General features: G+C 40.1%; 1 protein-coding gene, 1 non-coding gene and 1 pseudogene across 10 annotated transcripts in view; 1 reads left to right on the top strand and 2 right to left on the bottom strand.

The window, feature by feature from the left end:
* LARP4 (La ribonucleoprotein 4) overlaps positions 1–24,605 on the top strand; it is a 104,334-nt gene that overhangs the window by 25,251 nt on the left and 54,478 nt on the right. For 7 of the 9 annotated variants that reach the window (XM_027768167.1, XM_006168171.3, XM_027768168.1 and 4 more), the window contains 5 exons: positions 5,719–5,866; positions 7,268–7,423; positions 13,130–13,205; positions 20,157–20,293; positions 23,708–23,811. In XM_027768167.1, coding sequence (XP_027623968.1) covers positions 5,719–5,866; positions 7,268–7,423; positions 13,130–13,205; positions 20,157–20,293; positions 23,708–23,811 — 621 coding nt within the window. The remainder of the gene's footprint in view (positions 1–5,718; positions 5,867–7,267; positions 7,424–13,129; positions 13,206–20,156; positions 20,294–23,707; positions 23,812–24,605) is intronic. The other 2 variants (XM_006168167.3, XM_006168169.3) reach the window with 2 other exon arrangements.
* LOC102477899 (cysteine-rich PDZ-binding protein pseudogene) lies at positions 21,552–22,086 on the bottom strand (annotated as a pseudogene).
* LOC114006094 (U6 spliceosomal RNA) lies at positions 22,300–22,406 on the bottom strand. Its single transcript, XR_003547857.1, has one exon. It is a non-coding gene; the product is annotated as a U6 spliceosomal RNA (small nuclear RNA).

The raw sequence follows: 24,605 nt of genomic DNA, 5'->3' as shown, positions 1-24,605 counted from the left end.
ATATATATATATATATATATATATATATATATATGCTGCTGAAACAAAGCACTCTTTATGATGTGTTTAACATCCCTTTAGATTTTATAAAAATGTAGTAACATGAGGCCAACTTATGATATGGTGGTTAAAGCAGCTGGATCCCATAGGGCGGACTGCACGGTTCGAGTTCTGGGCCTGGTGGCTTAAGAAAGAAGCTGGGTGTGTGCTTGTGTATGCCCAAAATACAGAAGAGGGAGAAATTGAGGAAAAAGGGATTGTGGTGTGTGGTGTAGTATGGAAGGTAGTGTGGAAAACTCCCTGTGGTGGGAGTATTCTCACCCCACCCCAAACCTGCCGAGTGTACGTGCCCTCTACCAAAAATAATTTTCTTTTAATGTGGTAACGTGCTACTTACATAATTTTGAGTGGCTGTGCCATAATTTACGTAGTGAATGTGTCATAATATCCTTTGTTCTCTTTGACCTTGCTTGGGTTATTTCCATGCCTTGTCCTTTATAAATAATGTTATCATGTGGGAGTATGAGTTGTCCTATTTTATATAGTTTATAGTAAAGAATGTTTGCCTTTTTGCTATAGGGTGTTTGCGTTCTCAGAGAGTGAGAGAAAGAAAGTGAGAAACCACCTCCCAGTGTGGATGGCCAGGCTGCATCCCTTCTCCACTCTCCTCTTATGATTCTGGGCACACATGCACATGCACCAGGTGTACATTATAAGCTACTGGGTCCAGGATTCGGATCATGAAGCTGGCCATGTGAGATCCAGCACCTTAAACTCTCTCTCTCTCTCTCTATATATATATATAATTTTTTTTTTCCTTTTCTGGAGAGGTTTTTATTATAGGACGCATGCGCTAGCCAGAAAGACACAGACAGAAAGAGAAAAATCACCCTCCAGGGGGGATGGCCACACCACAGTCCCTTTTCCTCTGCTCTCTTCTTGGGATCTTGGGGCACGCATGCACACGCGTCTGGCGTTAGTTTAAGCTGCCGGGTCCGGGACTTAAACTGCGGTTGACCACGTGGGCGTCCAGCAACATAGCCATTATACCAACCGCTGGTCCCCCTTTTTTAGAGAGAGAATTTTGCTATAGGGAGCATGCACTCACCGAGAGACAGAGGCAGAGAGACAGAAAGCAAGAAATCACCCCCCTGGGGGGATTGGCCATGCCACAATCCCTTCTCCATTCTCACCTCTGGATTTTGGTGATGCACCCAAAGTGAGTTTCAAGCCTCCTGGTCTGGGACTCAAACCACAGTTGGCTATATGGGAGTCCAGTGGTGTAACCATTATGCCATCTGTTAGTTTCATATATATATATGTGTGTGTGTGTGTGTGTGTGTGTGTAATACATATATAAATTTTAAATGTATATTTGTATAAATATAAGTTTATATATAATATATATTATATAATGTAATATATAAATTTTTTTGAGAGAGAGACATTTTTCCTGTGGGGTTTGTGCACTCACCTGAGAGACAGAGACAGCGAGAATTCCCCTCCAAAAAGGGATAGCCATGCCTCAATCCCTTCTCCAATCTCTTGGGATTTTGGTCATGCACTCACCCAATGTGAGTTTCAAGCTGCCAGATCTAGGACTCAAACCATGGTCAGCCTTGTGAGAGTCCAGCAGTGTAACCATTACACCATCTGCTGGTCCCAAAGGGCATTGTGTTTTATCCTTCTTTTTCCCAAGATGAATTTCAAAACCTTTCAGTTGATGGGGCTGGCAGGTAGTGTGATGGTTGGGGGCGTTGAACTCCCACATAGCCAAGTATGGTTCAAGTGCTGGACCTGGTGGCTTGCTTTCTTACTTTCCCTCTGTCTCGCTGTTCAAACTGGAAAATAATAACAATGATAAAGTTAAAATGATAGTTAAAAAAAAGCTTTCAGGTGATAAGATGAAACAAAAATATGGCATGTGATAAAACGTAATTGTTTTGTACACGTGTCATGTTAGTTGCAGGATATTTAAAAATCACCCAAAGACACTCTAGTAAAATGTCAGTTTATTAGAGGACAGGAAAATGTCAAGACACATAATTACAGAAAGTACTGTTTGGCTTGTCGGAAAACCAAGCCTTTAGTCAGCAACTTGCTGGGGGCTCCACAGTTCTGCCTACCCAGTGTTTTCCTGCCATGTTTGGGTGTTGGTTATGCCTTAAAGAATGTTTTCTTTTTCTTTCTTTAAAGCTTATTTCTTCCAAGATGATAGAAGGAGAAACAAACACAGATAGACAGATATCCCTATAGGACCCTTATACAGTGATCCACCCTGTCTCAGCTAGCTCAGATCAGAGACATGCATGTGTGCCCAGCATACTTGGGGAGAGATCCTTGGATACGAGCCTAGGACCTTTTCCTATTTAAGTCCACCTGCATTACCATTGTGCCACCACCTAGACTTTTTTTTTTTTTTTTTTTTTCAATTAAACCACATGCTAGCTCAGATCAGAGACATGCATGTGTGCCCAGCATACTTGGGGAGAGATCCTTGGATACGAGCCTAGGACCTTTTCCTATTTAAGTCCACCTGCATTACCATTGTGCCACCACCTAGACTTTTTTTTTTTTTTTTTTTTTTTTCAATTAAACCACATGAGCCTGGGTCTGCAATAAGAACCTCTTGTAGGTAGGGAGTTTATGACAGCCTTCTGATAAATGGTTTCTTTTGTGCCATTTATTTTTCATGGAATGTGAATTCCCAGTATCTCCAAGTCATAAGGCAGTATGAGTTAATTCCCTACCCTTAGGATCTACCTCTGGTGCCTGCGGGCTAAGGGAGAGCCTATGGCTAAGAAGAGAGTAGAAAGTAACTCTCTGGAGAGAAAATGAACTTCTGTAATGTATTTTGTAAGAACTGAGCCCTGTTGTTTGATGAGGTGGGAGAAGTGTATTTATGTGTCCCACTCCTTTCTGTCTTCCTCATCTCTCTTGTTTGTCCTCCCTCCCTCCCTCCTTCCTTTTAGTCCACCTGCCCTCTCTCCCTCCCTCCCTCCCTTTCTTCTTTCCTTCCCTCCTTCCTCCTTCTCTCTGTTTTCTTTCTTTTTTAGGTTTATGCTGTAAGGCCCATACACTTGCCAGAGAGAGACAGAGAAAGGAAAAGTGAGAAATCATCCTCCTCCCCAGGGGAAATGGCATGTCATAACTACCCTTTTCTTCCATTCTCCTCTTGGGATTTTGGCCACACATACACATACACACACGCACACACGCTCAGCATGAGTTTCAAGCTGCTGGGTCCTAGGCTTGACCGTGATCATCCATGTGGGAGTCCTGCACCTTAACCACTACATCATCTGCTGGCCCGTTTACCTTCTCATCATCCTTTGGGACTCCTCTCCCCACAAACACCATGCTCCTTTTCTGCTTTCACCTCTGTCTATCTGTGATTATCTAATCAATGCAAGCAAAATACCAGATTAAATGACAGTATTTAAAAAGCTAATGCTGTATACATAAGAATATACACTTTCAAGACATTTGGGAGAGAGCATTCCAGTATAATTGTTTTGACTTGATAAGATTTCTCAGTGATATAATCATTTGGATTCAAAGTCTCTGTCACAGCTTAGATAGCAATGAAAATGTGCTCTGAAAGATTGCTTTAGATAACTCAAAAATTTGTTCTAGATATACATACATATGCTGATGTCTCAAAGATATGTCAGTACTTTAAATAAAATTTAGGGTATTTACAATAGGTTGGGGTAAAACAGTTTGTATTTTATAGAGGGTTTTTTTTTTTTTTACTTTTTTTTTTATTATTATTTAACTTTATTTATTTAATTCGACTGGAGAGGAACAGAGCAAGAGAGAGAGAGAGAGAAAGTGAGAAAGCAAGCCGCCAGATCCAGGACTCGAACCGTCGTGGGCCATGTGGGAGTCCAACACCCTTAACCACTACCCCAACTGCTGGCCCCCTTTTTTTTTCTTTTAAGAGATTTTTTGCTATATGGTATGTGTACTCACTGGAAAGACAGAAAGCGAGAAATTACAGCCCCCCACCCCCTGGCAATGGCCTTGCTGCAACCCCTTCTCCATTCTTCTCTCGTGATCTTGGGCATACACACACATGTGCCCAATGTGAGGTTAAGCCATTGGGATCAAGACACGAACTGGGGTCAGCTATGTGGGAGTCCAGAGATGTAACCATTACACCATCTCCTGGTCCCAAGAGATACATATTTTTTATTATATAGGTGCCTAAACTTTATATAGATATTTCAAATTTATCTACTTAAAAGTTTTATACTTTCAGTTGATCAAAATCTTTAAAATCAGGGTGGCTCCATAGTACAGCAGCAATGCACTGTTCAAGAGAAGCTGGAATCCGGGAACCAGCAGTTAGCGTAATGGCTATGTTGCTGGACTCCCACGTAGTCGACCGCGGTTCATGTCGCGGACCCGGTGGCTTAAAACTCACGCCAGGCGCGTGTGCGTGCGTGCCCAAGATCCCGAGAGAATGGAGGAGAAGGGATTGCGGCGTGACCATCCCCCCTGGGGGGTGGTTTCTCGCTTTCTGTCCCTCTGTCTGACTGGCGAGCGCACACGCCCTATAGCGAAAATCTCTCCAAAAAAAAAAAAAAGCTGGATTCCACATGGTGACCATAGTTCCATTCCCCAGCCCAGATAGCTTAAAACATTCTAGAGGAGTAGGGACCAGTAGTTAGTGTAATGGCTATGTTGCTGGACTCCCATGTAGTCTACCAGGGTTTGAGTCCCAGATCTGGTGGCTTAAACTCACACTGGGCGCATGTGCGTGCGTGCCCAAGATCCCAAGAGGAGAATGGAGAAGGCATTGCGGCGTGGCCATCCCCCCCTGGTGGGTGATTTCTTGCTTTCTGTCTCTCTGCCTTTCTGGCAAACACATGGGCCTTATAACAAAAACCTCTCAAAAAAAAAAAAAATCTAGAGGGGCCAGTAGGTGGCATGGTGGATACAGTGCTGGACTCTCACGTGGCTGATCACAGTTTGAGTCCCAGGCTTGGTGGCTTGCTTGCTCACTTTCTTTGTGTGTGTGTGTGTGTGTGTGTCTAGTCAAATTTTTAAAAATGAGTAAATAAATACACTTAAATCTTTAGAAAAACAAAAACACACAAACTAGCAATGTACACTAGGTGCTCTCAGGATCAGATGGGTTTTAGAACTGGAAGAGATTGTGGCTTGTCCAGGCCCCATGAAGTGTGTAAGTCCAAATTTTCTCTTTCTTTCCTATATATGCACATGTATTGTATCATGAATAAAGAAAAAAAAATAATTTGGTGTGCTCCTAATTAACACCAAAACTGATGCTTACTGAAAATTAGTCTTTAAAATAAAACTTTAGAGACTAGCAATTAGCGTAGTGGCTATGTCACTGGACCCCCATGTAGTCGACCGCAGTTTGAGTCCTGGACTCAGTGGCTTAAACTCACGCTGGGAGTGTGTCCATGCGTGCCCAAGATCCTGAGAGGAGAATGAAGGAGAAGAGATTGCTGCATGGCCGTCCCCCCCGGGGGGGTGAGTTTTCCCTTTCTGTCTCTCTGTCTCTCTCTGTTTTTCTGGCGCATGCACACACCCTGCAGGAAAAAACCTCTACAAAAAAATAAAATAAAGTTATCATTTATTTAATATTGATTTTTTTTCATATTTAGGTGAAAAACCCTTTACCTAAGGTTATCATTTTAAAGCACTGATGTTTAAAAGTTACAAATAGATCCTTTCATTATTTAGCAGGTAACATCTAAAGGAACTGGTTTAAATCCTAATGCCAAAGTATGGCAAGAAATTCCTCCTGGAAACACTGATACCACTCCAGTAACTCAAGGAACCGAAAGCTCATGGCATGAAACAGCAGCCACATCAGGGTCTCATCCTGAGGGTAAGTCTGAAATATTTCACTGAAAGAAATCACATTTTGGTAAAATGTACTGCCAAACCAGTTTATAGAATTTTGGAGTACATTCTTTGGATATTAGATTAGATACATTTTTAAGTGCTAATGTGTGGTTTGCATATATGAAGGATTTTGAAAAAGTTTGTGGAAAATGTGCATCTTGGAAAAAATTATGCATGGATCTGTAAATTTTTGTGCCTAAATACACTTATGCTTCACTTCTGTTTTCCACTTTAAAAAAAAAAAAGAATTATTTTAACTTTATTTATTATTATTGTTATTTTTTAGTTTGATCAGAGAAAGAGAGAGAGAGAGAGTGAGAGAAAGCCAGCAGGTCCAGGACTTGAAACGCGATTGGCCATGTGAGAGTCCTGTGCCATTAACCACCATGCCACCTGCTGCCCCCCCACCCTTTTTTTTTTCTTTGAGATTTTTGCTATAGGGTGTGAGCATTCACCAGAGGAACAGAGAGACAGAAGGTGAGAAATCACTCCTCGGAGGAATGGCCATGCTGCAATCTCTTCTCTATTCTCCTTTCAGGATTTTGGGCATGTACACACATGTGCCCGGTGTGAGTTTTAAGCTGCTGGGTCCGGGATTTGAAGTGCGGCACACTATGTGGGAGTTCAGCCATCTGCTGGTCCTTGTTTTCCACTAATTTTAAGTCTCCGTCAGTGGTTCTAGCATCTAACCGACTTATGATAAATTAATTATGATCTACCAGCATTGACTCTGCTCTTTATTCACTGTTTGACTTTGGGCAAACTTAAATTCTCTGTACTCTTTCTTTCTTTCTTTCTTTCTTTCTTTCTTTCTTTCTTTCTTTCTTTCTTTCTTTCTTTCCTTTTTAAGCGGTTTTTGCCTTAGGCTACTTGCACTCAATGGAGAGAGAAACAGACAGATCGACACACCGAGAGGGAAAGTGAGAAATCAACCCTCCGGGGGGATGGCCATGCTGCAACCCCTTCTCCTCTGTGGATCTTGGGCATACGTGCACATGCACTTGGGGTGATTTTGAAGCCATTGGGTCCAGGACTCCAGTGTTGCAGTCCAGAAACCACAACGCCGTCTACTAGTCCTCATGCCTATTTCTTTTATCTATAAATCAGGAATAATAATAATTACCTACAGCATAGGATTTGCTGAGAATCAAGTAAATAAAGCACTGGGAATAGTCTGATACATAACTAGTGCTGTATACATTTTAGTTCTTCATTTTATCATATCCAGATGGTCAAAACTTACCTCACTTGGAGAGGTAACTGTAACTTGAATTCATGAAAACATCTTCCCAATTGGTAGAATTTTTTGAAATCATACTAAGAATTCTTAAAGATAGGATTTAAGGGATTCCTATTTATTTTCAGTGTCTTATCGTTCATATAGGTAATACAGAACTCTCAGAAGATTCATGTAAAGAATATGAAGCAATGTATTCTTCATCTTGTGAAATCACAAGAAATACTACAAGCATTGAAGAATCAGCTGATGGAATGATTTTAGGACCAGAAGATCTGAATTATCAAATATATGACGTTTCTGGTAAACTTTATGGTTTTATTGGTAAAATGAAAATTCAGTCTTCTAGTCCTATGCCCACCTCAACTCCTGCCTGCTGTAACACACACATTCTCTTTATAACTGTTCTGATAAACCTATGGCATTGATATTCTTATTTGAAAAGGAGCTAATATTAATAAAAATTAATTATATTTATACATACTTTTTTTCAAATAACCAAACATGAAATCTGTATTTAAAGACAAAGTTTACTTCATTAGGATCCTTATAGGAAACCGTGAAATGAAAGATAATGGAGAAAAATAACCAAAATAGTTAAGAGAGGGGCCAGCAGACGGCGTAATGGTTACATCACTGGACACCAATATAGTAGACTATGATTTGGGTTCTGGACCCAGTGGCTTAAAACTCATGCCGGGCGCATGATTGTGTGTGCCCCAGATCCTGAGAGGAGAATGAAGGAGAGGGGATTATGGTGTAATGGTTCATAGTAGTTTGTCGCTGTACTCCCACATGGCCAACCATGGTTTTAGTCCCAGACACGGTGGCTTCAAACTCACACCTGGCACGGATGTGTGTGTGCATGCCCAAAATCCCGAGAGGAGAATGGAGGAGAAGGGATTGAAGTGTGGCCATCCTTTCTAGAGGGTGATTTCTCGCTTTCTGTCTCTCTACCTCTGTCTCTCTGATGAGTACACACACCCTATAACAAAAATCTCTCTTAAAAAAAAACAAAAATAGTTAAGAGAAGTGCTGGCCCCATATTCTAGTACTTAAGGAGCCAGATCCTATATGGTCAGCTATGGTTCAAACCCTGTCCTGGTGGCTTGCAAAACATGAAGGTTTGCATACAAAGAAGGGATTGCAGCATGATCATATGTCATTGAGGGGATGCTTTCTTCCTCTCTCATGGAGTGTACTCTCTTGCCCCCTCTTCCCTTGTTAGCAAACACATGCACCCTCTGACAGTTTTTTTTTTCCAGTCCTTGTTTTGGGGAACATTTTTGCTATAGCGTACATGTGATTGCCAAAGAAACAGATAGACAGGTAGAAAGCTAGAATTCAGGGACCAGCAGATGGTGGAATGGTTACTCTCGACTCCCATGTAGTTGACAGCAGTTTGAGTCTTTGACCCAGCGGCTTGAGACTCATGCTGTGCATGTGTGTGTACATGCCCAAAATCCTAAGAGGAGAATGGAGGAGAAGGGATTGCAGCATGTCCATCCCCTGGGAGGTGGGGGGATGTTTCTCACTTTTTGACTCTGTCTCTCTCTCTCTAATGAGTACATATGCCCTAGAGCAAAAAAAAAAAAAATGTTAACAACAAATAAAATAAATACTTTTTTTAAAGAAAGAAAGAAAACACACACTGTAGGGATGGTCATGCCACAGTTCCTTCTCTTCCATTTTCCTTTGGGGAATTTGGGCATGCACGCACATAAACCTGGCATGTTTTTCAAGCTCTTGAATCCAGGACTCAGTCTGTGCAGTTGGCCATGTGGGATCTAGCAGCTTTAAATACCAAATGACTGGCTGACCCTATTTTTATAGTACCTGTTTGGCCTCTGTAAAGTAATTTAATATGGAGTAAGTATTTCTATTCCTGCTTATGAATAACTCTGTGACTTCAGGCTAGAAATGTTTTGAATAAATTTATTTTCCTTTTTTTTTATAAGATCTTATTTAACTTTATTATTATTTTACAGTTTTGATCAGAGAGAGAGAAAGAGAGAGAAGGAAAGTGAGAAAGCAAGCCACCCAGTCTGGGACTTGAATTGTGGTCAGCCATGTGGAAGTCCAGCTTCTTTAACTGTCACCTGCAGCTCCTCCGTTTGTTTGTTTGTTAGTTTGTTTTTAGAGAGACTTTTGTTATAGTGTATGCATTTACCCAAGAGACAGAGACAGAAAGTGAGAAATCACCTCCTAGAGAGGATGGCCATGCCACAGTCCCTTTTCTGTTTTCCTCTTAAGATTTTTCAGCATGCACATACATGCACTCGGCAAGAGTTTCATGCCACCAGGTCTGGGACTTGAGCCACAATCAGCCCTGTGGGAGTCCAGCATTGTAGCCATTATACCGTTTGTTGGCCCCATTATTCTTTTCTTTTTAATTACTTTATTTAACTATATTTATTTATTTTAATTTGACCAGAGAGGGACAGAGTAAGAGAGAGAGAAAGTTAAAAAAGCATGCCTCCAGGTTCAGGATTCGAACTGCAGTTGGCCATGTGGGAGTCCAGTGTCCGTAACCACCACACCACATGCTGGGTCCCTGTTATTCATTTTTCATTAAATTGGTATTTAATACTACTTTTTTTTTTTGAGAGTTTTTTTGCTATAGGGCGTGTGCACTCGCCAGAACGACAGAGAGAGAGAGAGATAGAAAGCGAGAAATCACCCCCTAGGGGGGATGGCCACGCTGCAATCCCTTCTCCTCCATTCTCCTCTCGGGATCTTGGGCATGCACACACATGCGCCCGGCGTGAGTTTAAGCCACTGGGTCCGGGACGTGAACTGTGGTCGACTACATGGGAGTCCAGCGACATAGCCATTATGCTAACTGCTGGTCCCGGTATTTAATATTACTTTTATTTTTGAGTGATAAGACAACTTAATGGTAAAATCATAGACAAAATTTACTTAGGTTCATATATAAGTTGAATGTCCCTTATCTGAAATGCTTGAGATCAGAAGTGTTTTAGATTTTAGGTGGTTTGTTTTGTTTTGTTTTGTTTCCCATAGGGCATATGCACTGGCTAAGATCACAGGATGTGATTTATTTTATTTTATTTCCTATTTTAAGAGAGATTTTTTGCTATAGTGTGCATGCGCTTGCTAGAGATACAGAGACAGAAAGTGAGAACTCACCCCAGGGGGGATGACCACATCACAATCTCTTTTCTTCCAGTCTTCTCTTTGGATTTTGGGCATGCATGCATACACTTTTGGCTTGAGTTTTAAGCTGCTAGGTCTAGGACGTGAATCGCGGTTGACTTTGTTGGAGTCCAGTGATGTAACCATTTTACCATCTGCTGGTTTCACGCCCCTGGTTTTGGGACTCAAACTGTTGTCGGCCATGTGGGAATCCAGTGCATTAAACACGATATTACCTGCTGGCCCCCAGATTTTTTTTAAATTGAATCAGATATATAATGAGCTATCAGGGGGATCAAACCCAAGTCTAAATGCAAAATCTGTTTATGTTCTTATACACATAGCCTGGAGGTAATTTCATACAATATCTTTCATTGCTGCATTTTGACTGCTGCCTATCACATGAGGTCAGGTGTTGAATTATTTCACTTATGGCATCCCCGTTAGCATACAAGCTTTAGATTTTGAAGCATTTCAGATTCTTGGATTAGGAATGCTCAACCTATATGTATGTTCTGCTGTCTGTGTATTTAAAGGAAATGTAGTCTGGGGACCAACAGGTGGTGTAATGGTTAAGTCTGAATCCAGTGCATTAAACACGATATTACCTGCTAGCCCCCAGATTTTTTTTAAATTGAATTAGATATATAATGAGCTATCAGGGGGATCAAACCCAAGTCTAAATGCAAAATCTGTTTATGTTCTTATACACATAGCCTGGAGGTAATTTCATACAATATCTTTCATTGCTGCATTTTGACTGCTGCCTATCACATGAGGTCAGGTGTTGAATTATTTCACTTATGGCATCCCCGTTAGCATACAAGCTTTAGATTTTGAAGCATTTCAGATTCTTGGATTAGGAATGCTCAACCTATATGTATGTTCTGCTGTCTGTGTATTTAAAGGAAATGTAGTCTGGGGACCAACAGGTGGTGTAATGGTTAAGTCTGTGAACTCCCATGTAGTCGACCGCAGTGGCTTATGTTTTGACTTTTAATAAAAGAGAATATAAAAGGTTGTTAAGAGAACTGATCTGATATGTCTAATGTTTAGTTAAACATGCCTTGAATGGAAGACATAGTATTCTAAAATTAAAAAACGAAGAGAAAAGAGTAGTAAGAGATAGTCACTTCCTTTTTTTTGGAGAGGTTTTTGCTATAGGGTGTGCGTGCTTGTCAGAGAGACGAGAGGCCATGATCCCTTCTCTTCCATTCTCCTCTCAGGATCAAGGGCATGCACGCACACGCGCCCAGCGTGAGTTTAAGCCACCGAGTCCGGGACTCGAACCATGGTCGACTACATGGGAGTCCAGCGACATAGCCATTACACTAACTGCTGTTCCCAAGATAGTCACACTTCTTAAATCAGTAATAGAAATGAGATTATAGAATATATCTTGATTTACTAGTTCTTCAAATTTAGATTACTATTGCTTTTATTCTTTGAGTTTTCATTAAAGGAGTAAGTAGTTTACATTTAAAAAATTTTTTTTCTCTGTTTTCTTTCTTTTTTTTTTTTTTTTGTAGAGGTTTTTGCTACAGGGTGTGTGTACTCGCCAGACAGACAGAGACAGAGAGACAGAAAGCGAGACAGAAAGCCCCGGAGGGGCGATGGCCATGCCGCAGTCCCTTCTCCATTCTCCTCTTGGGATCTTGGGTATGCACGTACACGTGCCCAGTGTGAGTTTTAAGCCACCAGGTCTGAGACGCGAACCGCAGTCAGCTACATGGGAGTCCAGCGACATAGCTGTTACGCTAACTGCTGGTCCCAGTAGTTTACATTTTAAATTTTGCTAGAGGGCACAAATGCTTGTCAGAGAAAGTGAGAAAGCACCCCCCCCCCATAGGGATTGATCAAACTGTAATTCCTTTTCTTCCACCTGTCTTATATTTTGGTATTTTATGCACACTTGCACATGCTTCTTGTTTGCTTTTTAAGCCACTAGGTGTGACTCAAACGACACAATTGTCCATGTGGGATCACATGTGTTAATATCACATCACCACCTTTTTCCCACTAAGAGCACTAAGAAGAGTCAGAGAGCTCAGTGCTACTTCTTTTCTTTTCTCTCTTTTTATTCCTTGATGAAATAATTCTTAAACTAATATGAAATCTATTTAAAAGATAAGATTACTGGAGGGACCAGATGGCGTAGTGGTCACATTCCTGGACTCCTACATGGCCTACCGCAGTTCGAGTCCTGGCCCCGGTGGCTTCAGAATCATGCAAAGCGTGTGTATGTACATGCCCGAGATTCCAGGAGGAGAATGGAGAAGGCATTGAGGCATGGCCATCCCCCCAGGGAATTGTTTCTGACTTTCTTGCTTTTTCTCTCTCTCTCTCTCTCTGGTGAGCACATGCACCTTATAGCAAAACCCGTCTCTTAAAAAAAAAAAAAGAAAGAAAGAGAAGATCATTAGAATGAAATTAGTTAGACCTTGAAAAAATCCAAGTTATGAAAAACAATAAATATAGGGCCAACAGGTGGCGTGGCGGTTAAAGGTGTTGTGGAGGTAAAGGCAGCTAGATCCCATGTCACTGACTACGTGATTTGAGTCTGGACCCAACAAGTGGCACTCCAGGCCTGTGTGTTTGCCCAAAACCCTGAGAAGAGAATGTAGGATAGGGATTGTAACATGACTTTCCCCCGAGGGGTGATTTCTCACTTTCTCCCTCTCTGGTGAGCACATGCATTCTATAGCAAAAATTTACAAAATTAAAAATAAATAAATGCAATTTTGTGGTAAATTTTAATTCATAGACATTATGATTTCTGTGTAAAATATTTATAGTTTACTACCTTTGGTAACATGGTCCTAACTTTTATCTCTCCTTGTTTTCTACCATCAGGAGAAAGCAATTCAGCAATTTCTGCAGAAGACCTAAAAGAATGTTTGAAGAAACAATTAGAGTTTTGTTTTTCACGGTACATAATCATTTCATTATTAATATTTTGCTTTTATTGAGTTATTTGGTTAGAAGTTATGAAATGTCTACAAAATAGAGTAGAATACTGGTTATTGGGAGCTGGCCAATGGCTCAGTGGTAATGCAACATTTATAAGGCTGGCCCATTTGGGAATGTTCCAGGTTTGCGTCTGGATACCCCTCAATAGCCAGGCATGCAGACACATGCTTCTAGGCTAGCTGAAGCAAGGATTTTGTTGTGACCTTAAGACCCTGTTGAATGCCCTCAGTTGGCCATGTGGGAGTCTAGCATCCCAAGCACCATGCCACCTTTTGACCCCAAAGTGGATATCTCGTAATTTATATTTTTAGTAGTTGGCTTTTAAAACTTTTGATGACAGAATTATCTTAAATTAGATGAACAGAGAATTTATATTAAATAAGGAAAATAGGCAAATATTTCAAGATGTCTTATTTACAATTAAGAATTATGTAGGTATTTTTATCGTTTAGACAGCCTAAAACTTTGTTTTTTTCACTCCCTCTGCTGCACCTCTCCCACTCTGTTCCTCTCTGGTCTAATAAATATAAATAAATAAAATTATGTGAAACTGCACCTTCCAAAATAAAAATAGATTTCATACGCACGCCAATATAATAACTTCTGTTTTTTTCTGTCTCTGGCGAATGGTACAACTAGTGAACCAGTTTTTCAAGCTAGACTCAGTCCTATTTATTTATTTATTTATTATCAGAGGCCACACATGCTTGCCAGAGAGGCAGAAGGCTGGGGAAATGAAAAAGCATTCCTCAGTGGGGCATTAGCCACACTATAATCCCTTCTCCATTTTGCCATCTTGTTGGAATTTGGGGCATGCACAATCCTGTTGTTTTTTTTTTTTTTTAAGGTGCCAGGCCCGGGATTTGAACCATGTAATGTCCCATGTGGGATCTAACTTCCTGACTGAGTAGGCCATGGGGCCTGCCCTTTGGTAGACTTATTTTTATATACATTGTACATTCTTGACTGAGGTTAATTGATTCTTTATCTTAAATATTGCCTAATTTTTCCTTTTGTCTTTGTTCTTTACCTTTATATTCTAGCACAGGTCCTAGGATGAAAGCAAGAGCCTAATGTTTTTAATCGGTTGTGCCTATAAGACAATCTTTTTTTTTTTTTTTTTGAGAGGTTTTTGCTATAGGGCACATGCGCTTGCCAGACAGACAGAGAGAGACAGAGAGACAGAAAGTGAGAAATCACCCCCCAGGGAGATGGCCACACCGTAATCCCTTCTCCTCCATTCTCCTCTCGGGATCTTGGGCACGCACACACACGCACCCGGCGTGAGTTTTAAGCCACCGGGTCTGGGACGCAAACCGTGGTTGACTACATGGGAGTCCAGCGACATAGCCATTACGCTAACTGCTGGTCCCTACAATCTGTTTTGTTTAACACACTTGTAATAGTTATTTTAAAAATCCTTATCTAATCAGACCATTTGTGGCTTTGCTTAAATTGTCTTGAGTTTTTTTCTCTTAATTATCTTTACTTCCTGTCTTTTTGTTCATCTTGTTCACCTTTCTTCTGTTAGTCAGGCAAATAGAATAAAATCTTGATTGCTTTAGTCTAGATCAGGAATTGAGCTGGATCATGGCTAAACAACCAGCTTAATTAAACCCAGTCCACCTTTGATTTATCTTCATCTATGGGCAAAGCCCTCCTTAGTCTTCTGATTAGGGCTTGGCAGTTTTTTTGTCACCTTAATCCTGAAGCATCAGAGAGACTTAAAGGTTTGAGATGAGTTCTTACCCCATACAGCTTCAAAATACGGCAAATCACTTGTGAGAAAGCTTTGGGTTTGTTGCAGGGTCTCTCCCCTTCCACTGGTACTTAATCACAACCACTCAGATTTGGGAACCAGCAGTTAGTGTAATGGCTATATCGCTGGACTCCCACGTAGTCGACCATGGTTCGCGTCCCAGACCTGGTGGCTTAAAACTCACGCCGGGCACATGTGCATGCGTGCCCAAGATCCCGAGAGGAGAATGGAGGAGAAGGGATTGTGGCATGACCATCCCCCCGGGGGGTGATTTCTCTCTTTCTGTCTCTATGTCTCTCTGTCTGTCTGGCGAGTGCATGCGCCCTATAGCGAAAAAACCTCTCAAACCCCCAAAAAACCAGATTTGTCTCTGACTCAGTCTCCTCTCTCCTTTCCAAGAAGATCCTCCTTGGAACCTATATATTTTCTGAGGACACAAACCAACATAAGAAGAAACTGAAATGTGTTCAGTGACAGATGATGTGGAAGACATTGAATAGAGTAGTGTAAGCAAGGGAAGAGGAATGAGGAGTGCCTAGATGGTTGCTATTGTAAATAGGGTAGTCGTGTCAGACCTCTTGGAATAGGAGACTTTATTTTTGTTTTGTTGTTGCTATAGGACACCTGTATTGGAGTGGGAGAGACAAAGAAAGGGAAAGTGAGAAAGCACTGCTCGTGGGGGGTGGCCATGCCGCAGCCCCTTTCCTTCATTCTCCTCTTGGTATCTTATACACGCGTGCTTGCACAGTGTGTGTTTATGTTGCCAGATCCAGGTTGCCAACCTCAAAATTGGATGTATAGGAACCAACTGCCTTAACTTCCATGTTACCTGTTGACCAGAGTAGGAGGCCTCTTTTTTTTTTATTATTATTTTTTTTAATGTTTTTGCCATAGGGCATGTGCACCCACTGGAAAGGAGATACAGAAGGAAAGTGAGAAATCACTGTCTGAGGAGGATGGTCATGCCTTCAGTCCCTTCTCCATTCTCTTCTTGGGGTTGTCAGCGTGCACACACATGCGTGGCATGATTTTTCAAGATGCCAAGTCTGTTGCTGGACACATTTTTTTTTTAAGTATTATTTTATTAAATTTTTTTTATTCATTTTTTTTAAAGAATTTTTTCTTTGTTTTGGAGAGTTTTTTGCTGTAGGGCGCGTGCACTCGCCAGACAGACAGAGAGAGACAGAGAGATAGAAAGTGAGAAATCACCCCTCAGGGGGGATGGCCACGCCGCAATCGCTGCTCCACCGTTCTCCTCTCAGGATCTTGGACATGCACGCACACGCACCCAGCGTGAGTTTTAAGCCACCAGGTCCGGGACTCGAACCCCGGTCGACCACGTGGGAGTCCAGTGACATAACCATTATGCTAACTGCTGGTCCCAAGAATTTTTTCAAATTTGACTTTATTTATTTTAATTATACCAGAGAGGCCAGAGTGTGAGAGAGTGAGAGAAAGAAAGTAAGAAAGCAAGCCATCGAGTCCTGGACCCAAATTACAGTCAGCCATATGGGAGTCCAGCGCCCTCAACCACCATGCCACTGCCAGCCCCATAACTTTATTTATTTATTTTACTTTGGCCAGAGAAGAATAGAGTAAGAGAGATGAGGCAGGGCGAGTGAGAAAGCAAGCCACCAAGTCTGGGACTTGAACCACAGTCTGCCACGTGGGAGTCCAGCACCTTTAACCACCATGACACCTCTGGCCCTGGACTTTTTTTTTTTTTTTTAAGAATTTATTTAATTTTGTATTTATTATTATTATTAATTGCTACAGGGCACTTGCACTCACTAGAAAGAGAGAGACAAAAATAGAGAGAGAGAGAGAATGTGTGAAGGCAAGTCACCAGCTCCAGGACTTGAACCAAAGTTGACTGTGTGTGGGAATCCAGCGCCTTAACCACCAGGGCACCTATTATTCTAGTAGGAGGCACTTTTTTTTTTTTTTTTAATACAAAATGTGTTTATTGGGTTGGTTTCCCACTCATCTTGAGTCAGGAAGTTTATAGTGCTGCTTCCTCCTGAAGGAACACTCTCTGTAAGCCTCGCTTTTCCTCCTGTAGGCTGACAGAGGACATTGGAGCAGCCAATGTACAAAACTACCATTTGTGCTTAAAGACTGGTGATTTTACAGCATCCTGTGCATTTGCCATTTATGTAGTAGAAATTTGGGCTCTGCAACAGGCACTGCTACTTTCGTTTCCTCTTCTGGAGAGGGATGAGAGAGATCTTTAGTGAGAGGTGTGCTTTCGTGGGGAGGTTGTCTTTGCCAGAAAAGTAGTAGGAGGCTTTTAAAGCCAAGACTTTTAATTCTTACTATATATTGCCAGGCTTCTTTAAAGAATATTTGATGTGCTGGGACCAGTAGATGGCATAATGTTTAGAATCCCATGTAGTCAACTGCTGTTCTAGTTCCGGACTTTGCGGTTTAAAACTCATGCTGAGAACTTGTGCATGCATGCCCAAAATCCCAAGAAGAGAACAGAAGAGAAGTTGTGGCATGGCCATCTCCCTGGGTGGTAACTTCTCACTTACTGTCTGTCTGTCTCTTTATCTATGGTGAGCGCATGTGTTCTATACCAGAAATCTCTCTATGAAAGGAAAAAGGGACCAACAGTTAGAGGAATGGCTATGTCGCTGGACTCCCATGTAGTCAACCACGGTTCGAGTCCCGGACCCATGCCTTAAACTCACACCGGGCGCGTGTGCATGCATGCCCAAGATCCCGAGAGGAGAAGGGATTTGGCGTGGCCATCCCTCCTGGGGTAGTGATTTCTCACTTTCTGTCTGTCTCTCTCTGTCTTTCTGACGAGCACACACACCCTATAGGAAAACACCTCTATAAAAAAAAATAATGAAAAAAAAAATTTAATGAGACTAGAAAAACATGAATTTTATTTTACTTTAGTTTAAAAAATATTTTTTTTTATGTGAACCAGCAGGTGGCATGGTGATTTAGGTGCTGGGTTCCCACATGGTTAACCCTGGTTCGAATCTCAGACCCAGCATTTTTATAAATTACAACAAATAAATAGATAAATAAATGACTAAAATTTCTTTTTCTTTTCTTTTTAGAGATTTTTGCTATAGAGCATGTGTACTCACTGGAAAGACAGAGAGAGAGACAGACAGAAAGTGAGAAATCACCCCCTGGGGGATGGCCACTCCGTAATCCATCCTCTGTTCTCCCCTCGGGATCTTGGGCATGCATGTATGCACACATGCCTGGTGTTGTTTTAAGTAACTGAGTCCGAGACTCGAACCACAGTTAACTTTGTAGGAGTCCAGCACCATGACCATTACACCACTTGCTGATCCCAATAAATAAATGTGTTTTTTTAAAAAACAAGCAAACAAACAAAAAAAACCTGAAGAGGGTGCTGGCAGGTAGTGCAGTTGTGAAGGTGCTGATTCCCACAGGGTCGATTGTGGTTTGAGTCCTGGACCTGCAGGCTTGCTTTCTCACTTTCTCTTCCTCTCTCTTTCTGGTCAATTAAAAAAAAATGATAACATTGGGACCTGCAGTTAGCGTAATGGCTATCGCTGGACTCCCACATAGTCGACCGCGGTTCGTGTCCCGGACCCGGTGGCTTAAAACTCACGCTGGGCATATGTGCGTGCATGCCCAAGATCCTGAGGGGAGAATGGAGGAGAAGGGATTGTAGCGTGACCATCCCCCCTGGGGGGTGATTTCTCGCTTTCTGTCTCTCTGTATCTCTGAGTCTGTCTGATGAGCACATGCGCCCTATAGCAAAAACCTCTCCAAAAAAAAAGATAACAAATGGAATTAAATAAATAATTCTCTATTTAATAAAAAAAATCAAGAGAACGAAAATTTTTCTATGTATGATGAGAGTGTTTCTATTAATGTATCATAAAGAATCTGTTGTCCTAATTTTAAAAACATTTTTTATGAATCAGTAGGAGACAGTTTTCTGTTTTTTTTTTTTTTTTTAAGTTTCTTTTCATGAGCAAGAAGAAAGACAAGTATCCTTAACAGAGTCTCACACTGCAGTCCTTCCCCTTGTCTTTCTGGCAGTCAGGATCGTGGGCATACACACACTCAAACCCAGCATGTTAAGATCTATTTGGAAACGGAACCCCAGCTTTCTCCAGCAATTCAGAACAAGCTACTGTTGGCCACCTATTCTGGGCTTATCCTGCTATAGCATCATAGCTAGGATACAGTTGTGTAGTGTTCTACCTAGCTTAGTTAGGTTGATCTGGGAACTGAACCTGGGCCTTACATGTGGCCCCAGCTGCCCATAGTGGTGCCAGACCTAAATTCATATTTTTAAGTTAGAGCCAGTTGCGGCGCTGACCTGTAGTCCCAACACTTGAGAGGCTGGCTGAATCAGAGCAGTTTTAAGTTGAAAGTTCTCCTGGGCAATATAGGAAGACTCTTTAAAAAAAAAAAAAAAGATAGAAAAGTCAAGGTGCTTATAGAAAATGCAAACATTTAAGTGGAAATGGAAAATTCTCCATGATCAAACTATACCTTTATCCATATACATACTCTAATAGCACTTACAAAATTTATAGGATGGAACTGCACTAAGTGTAGTGTTTTATAATGTACTATTTAATATTAATCCTCTGCAAGTCATCATTCTGTAAAATTCCTTGTTGAAAATTATTGGGATAGGGACCAGCAGTTGGCATAATGACTATGTCGCTGGACTCCGAAGTAGTCGACTGCAGTTTGAGTCCCGGACCCAGTGGCCTAAACTCACACCGGGCACGTGTGTGCATGCCCAAGATCCTGAGAGGAGAATGGAGGAAAAGGGATTGTGGCATGGCCATCCCTCCTGGGGGGTGATTTCTTGCTATCTGTCTCTCTGTCTCTGTCTTTCTGGCTAGCGCACGAGCCCTATTGCAAAAAACCTTTCAAAAAACAAAAATGGAAAATTATTGGAATAGAGTGTTTGAGGATTCAGAAACTTTTAGAATGTTGTTATATCTGATATATATTGTATTGGTATCTTTTAAAAACTGAACTTTTTAACTTTTCAAAGTTTACTGTGTTAATGGCAAAATATTTTTGCTCCTCTAGACTTTCTGATAAAATTGAATAAGGTACTTCTTTAAGTGCTTTTTTAGAGTTATTTGTTTTATAGGATTATTGCTTCTGTTTTTTTTTTTTCCCTTTCAGAGAAAATTTGTCAAAGGATCTTTACTTGATTTCACAAATGGATAGTGACCAGTTTGTCCCCATTTGGACAGTTGCCAACATGGAAGAAATAAAGAAGCTGACTACAGACCCTGATCTAATTCTTGAAGTGCTGAGATGTATGTAAATTACACCTTGTAGCTTATCTTTCAGCTTTTAAAAATGAAATATTTTGATATCTGATCATACAGGGAATTGTCTTTAACTGCCTTTTTTGTGTTTGTTATTCTGTTCCAGTCATTTATTTTTACTGTCATTGATTTGTGTTTGTATGTCCATATATATTTCTATATTAATTTTATACCATTAAGTATAAGGAATTAAGTAGCTTTTTTCTAGGCTATTAGAAATCTCTGTATCATTATCACACCCTTTAAAACAATTTGTTTCCAACTTTTGAACCCAGGTAAGCAGTATATTTTACATCACAGTCCAATGCATGCATAACATACCACTCCACAACTGTCACTTCTGCAAATTAATAATAAGTGCTTGCCATGAACTCATTTTTCCTGTTCTAAACTTACTTCACAGCCAACTAATAAGTTGTGATCATGGAGTTTGATAAATACTGCTCTGAAGTTTGATAAAGAGTTTATATTTCTTGATTGAGGGTCTAAGAACTTTTAGTGGTATTTATGTCTTATATCAGTATTTCTTGGTACTCTCTCTCTCTCTTTTTTTTTTTTTTTTGTTTGTACTATTTATTTCTTTTGGAGGAGGAGGTTAAACATTTGTTTATTTATTTGTGCTCCAAAGAGCTTTCCCAAAGAGCAGAGATTTATTTTCATTGCATGTCAACATGGACAATGTTCTAACTTTATAACCATTTAAATTCAAGGTAATATATACAATATGTGTTTTTCTGAAATTTAGTGTGTTTATTTGGGCATATGGGTGTTCCTTGTGTTCTTGCTCACACATGAAAGAAACTGGCACTTGGGCTTCATGGGCAAATTTTTAAAATTACAGATCAATCCAGCTTGTCTTTGATATGGGCTTGAGCTAATAGTTAAGAAATCATTCAATAATAATGGCCTCAAACATGTAAAAAGCCTCTGAAACTGCAGCTAATGAAGGGACTATTGATTCTAAGAATAAGCAAGGAAATGAGGTTAGAATGTTAAGTGTGGATGTCAAAGTTCAATATTCTCCTCATTTTTGTAGCATGTATAAAGTAGAAAGAGAATAAGAAGTATATAAATAACATAAAATAAGTACATACAGAACTAGGAAATATTTTTCATTGCAATTGCCACTTATTTCAGTTCCAATAGAAGCTAATAAGGAAAATAACCATTTAAGGTGGAAGATTAATTACACTGTGGCTGTTTGAACTTCTGGTGAGCAAAAGAATGAATGCAATCAACTTCCCGGTTTATACTTAATTATTTATCTTACAACATGTTATTTTGTAAACTTCTGTGTCACGCTTTGAAAATTCAAAGCCGAAAATAAAATCATAAAGAAAGCGAGAAATTCTATGTGCACATCTAGACAGATTTTTGCTTGTAGTTTTTGGTATCCAAAACCTTTTCCCCACACATTGCGCAGATACCCTTCTTGTAGGCACAGCCCTGGCAGTAATGAGAACCCAGTTGGTGCACAGAACTTTTAGAAATTCTGCAAGTAGAGAACTTGTTCTTTCCATATAGGTCGAATCTTGCTTTTTTTGAAGTCAAAGCTTTATTTTCATTCAGCTTTCTCCCACCACTTTCTGTGGTATTCTTTGCACCATCTTTCCAAGTATCTGGAGTGATAACAGTACCAAGTTTCTTTTCACATTTTCCACACACCATCCTTCCGCCAGCAATTCCCCTAGCTACCTTGGACTCTCTCTTGAAGTGGGTTTTGTTAATGACTGAATTAGATAAAGGCAGATCTTTGTTTTTATATGAAATGTATTTAAAAAGTTTAAGAGTTAAATATAACACGGTTTTGTGATAGCTTCATGAGAATATAGGATTATATTGGACGCCTTTGCAATCTCATCAGTTTTTTTTTTATTAATCTTTTTTTTATTTTTTTGTTTTTATTATCATCATAATCTTTATATTACATTGGATTACATACAACTTTACAGTGTATTACATTGTTTTTTAAAAATACGGAACGCTTAAAAAAAAAAAATACGGAACGCTTCACGAATTTGCGTGTCATCCTTGTGCAGGGACCATGCTAATCTTCTCTGTATCGTTCCAATTTTAGTATATGTGCTGCCGAAGCGAGCACAATCTCATCAGTTTTTAAAATGACCCAGTCTTGGGGCCAGCAGGTGGCATGGTGGTCATGGGCGCTGGACTCTCACGTGACTTACCTCTGTTCGAGCCGAACCTGGTGGCTTGCTTTCTCACTTTTCCTCTCTCTCTTTCTCTCTTTCTGTCCCTGTCTGGTCAAATTAAAATAAATTAATAAATCAGTAAGTTAAGTAAAATAATTCTCTTTTTTTTCTTTTTTTTTGAGAGAGGTTTTTGCTATAGGGCACATGCACTCTCCAGAAAGACAGAGACAGAGAGACAGAAAGCGAGAAATCACCCCCCCCCCGGGGGGGGTTGGCCATGCCGCAATCCCTTCTCCATTCTCCTCTCGGCATCTTGGGCATGTACGCACACGCGCCTGGCATGAGTTTAAGCCACCGGATCCAGGACTCAAACCATGGTCAACTACATGGGAGTCCAGTGACATAGCCATTATGCTCACTGTTGGTCCCAGTAGAATAATTATTTTTAAAAGAATGATCCAGTCTTAATTACAAAATAAAATAAAATTGGCAAAGAGAGAATCCACCACCTGCTTAGGATTATGCCAAGCACTTACATTCAAACCTTTACCTTTTACTGCTGCTTTTATTTTACTTATTACCTGCTTAGGGAGATATGACCATATGACCTTTCTGAAAGGACTAGAAATAAAAGTTTTTACTATGTGGTACTATCTATTTTCATTTAATATTTCCTCAAAATCAGCATCTAAACAGTGATTTCTGGATCTCTCTCATAGAATGTAACAGTAAATATGTTGAAGTCAAGGATGGCTTGTAATCATTTCTGTATAGTTCTTGGCTTCAGCAATTCTTAGGCTAATTTTAAGAAGAATTTCTTCACATACCAAATCTCATTACATTCTCCTAGAAGATTGTTTGGCTAATGCAAACACTGGTTTTTGTTAATAGGCATTTGTTATCTCTTGAATGGATAATTTTGTTATTGAATACAAGAAATTGCTTTATTAGATATGTGTTGTATAGTGCCTGAAGGCTTATTTTTAATTTTATCATAGTCTCAAGCTGCAAAGGTATGTACTGTAAATATTTAGCAAATAACATTTAACGATGTTTTTTGTATAGAAATCTCAAAAAGTTGTTAATCACAGCTATAATCTTTGAATCTGCAGTTTAATTTTTTAAAATTATTAACCTAAAATTTGCTAATTTATGCATGTTGGAAATTGAAATGAAGAGGTTGTTTTTGGTAGAATTACTAATATTTCTGCTTGTCACGTTTAGATGAGACCCTTCTTATTTTAAATTTCAGCTTCTCCCATGGTACAAGTTGATGAAAAGGGTGAGAAAGTGAGACCAAGTCATAAGCGTTGTATTGTGATTCTTAGAGAGATTCCTGAAACAACACCAGTAGAGGTAAATGATTAATCATGTTAAAGCTAAATGTTCTTTATATTGGATAAAGTGTACATGAGAATTTTAAGTCTATGCTCTAATATCAGTTGTTGAGAATAAGATAAATATTAATTTGTTTTGTTACTCTGAAGTACAAGAATGGTATGGAGGATAGAAAAGGTACAATTCTATGTTTTTAGAAGGATAGCTATGTATTGCAGTGATGTCAGTTTTCTGTTGGTTTGACTGAATGGCAATTAAAGCATAGATAGGCTGTTTTAGAAAGTTGAGGGCTTGGGACCAGCCAGTAATATGGTGATTAAGTTGAAGGCATTACACATTGCCACCTGCGCAGGGGTGCTTTCTCAACTTTCTATCTCTCTCTCAGTCTCTCTTTGCTCTTTGGCAAATATATTTACCCTATAGCAGTTTTTGTTGTTGTTTTTTGTTTGTTTGTTTGAGAGAGAGAGATTTTTGCTATAGAGCATTTGCACTTGCCAGAGAGATAGGCAAAGAGAGAAAGTGAGAAATAACTGCCTGGTGAAGGATGTCCACACCGCAGTCCCTTCTCCACTGTTCTCCTCTCAGGATTTTAGGGACACACAAACACACACACACACACACACACACGCCCTGCATGAGTTTCAAGCTATTGAGTCTGTGACTCAAATCATGATTGGCCATGTGAGATTCCAGTGCCTTAACCACCCTAATACAAATTGAAAAAATAAAGTAGTGTAGGCAACTGAGTGGCTATACCTTTTTTTTTTTTTTTTTTTTTTTATAGCAGAGGCAAGCACGGGCGCGCGGCGCAT

Source organism: Tupaia chinensis, unplaced genomic scaffold (assembly GCF_000334495.1).
Source record: "Tupaia chinensis unplaced genomic scaffold, TupChi_1.0 Scaffold145652_1, whole genome shotgun sequence".
Lineage (NCBI taxonomy): Eukaryota > Metazoa > Chordata > Mammalia > Scandentia > Tupaiidae > Tupaia > Tupaia belangeri.
This window is presented reverse-complemented; position numbering and strand designations above follow the sequence as displayed.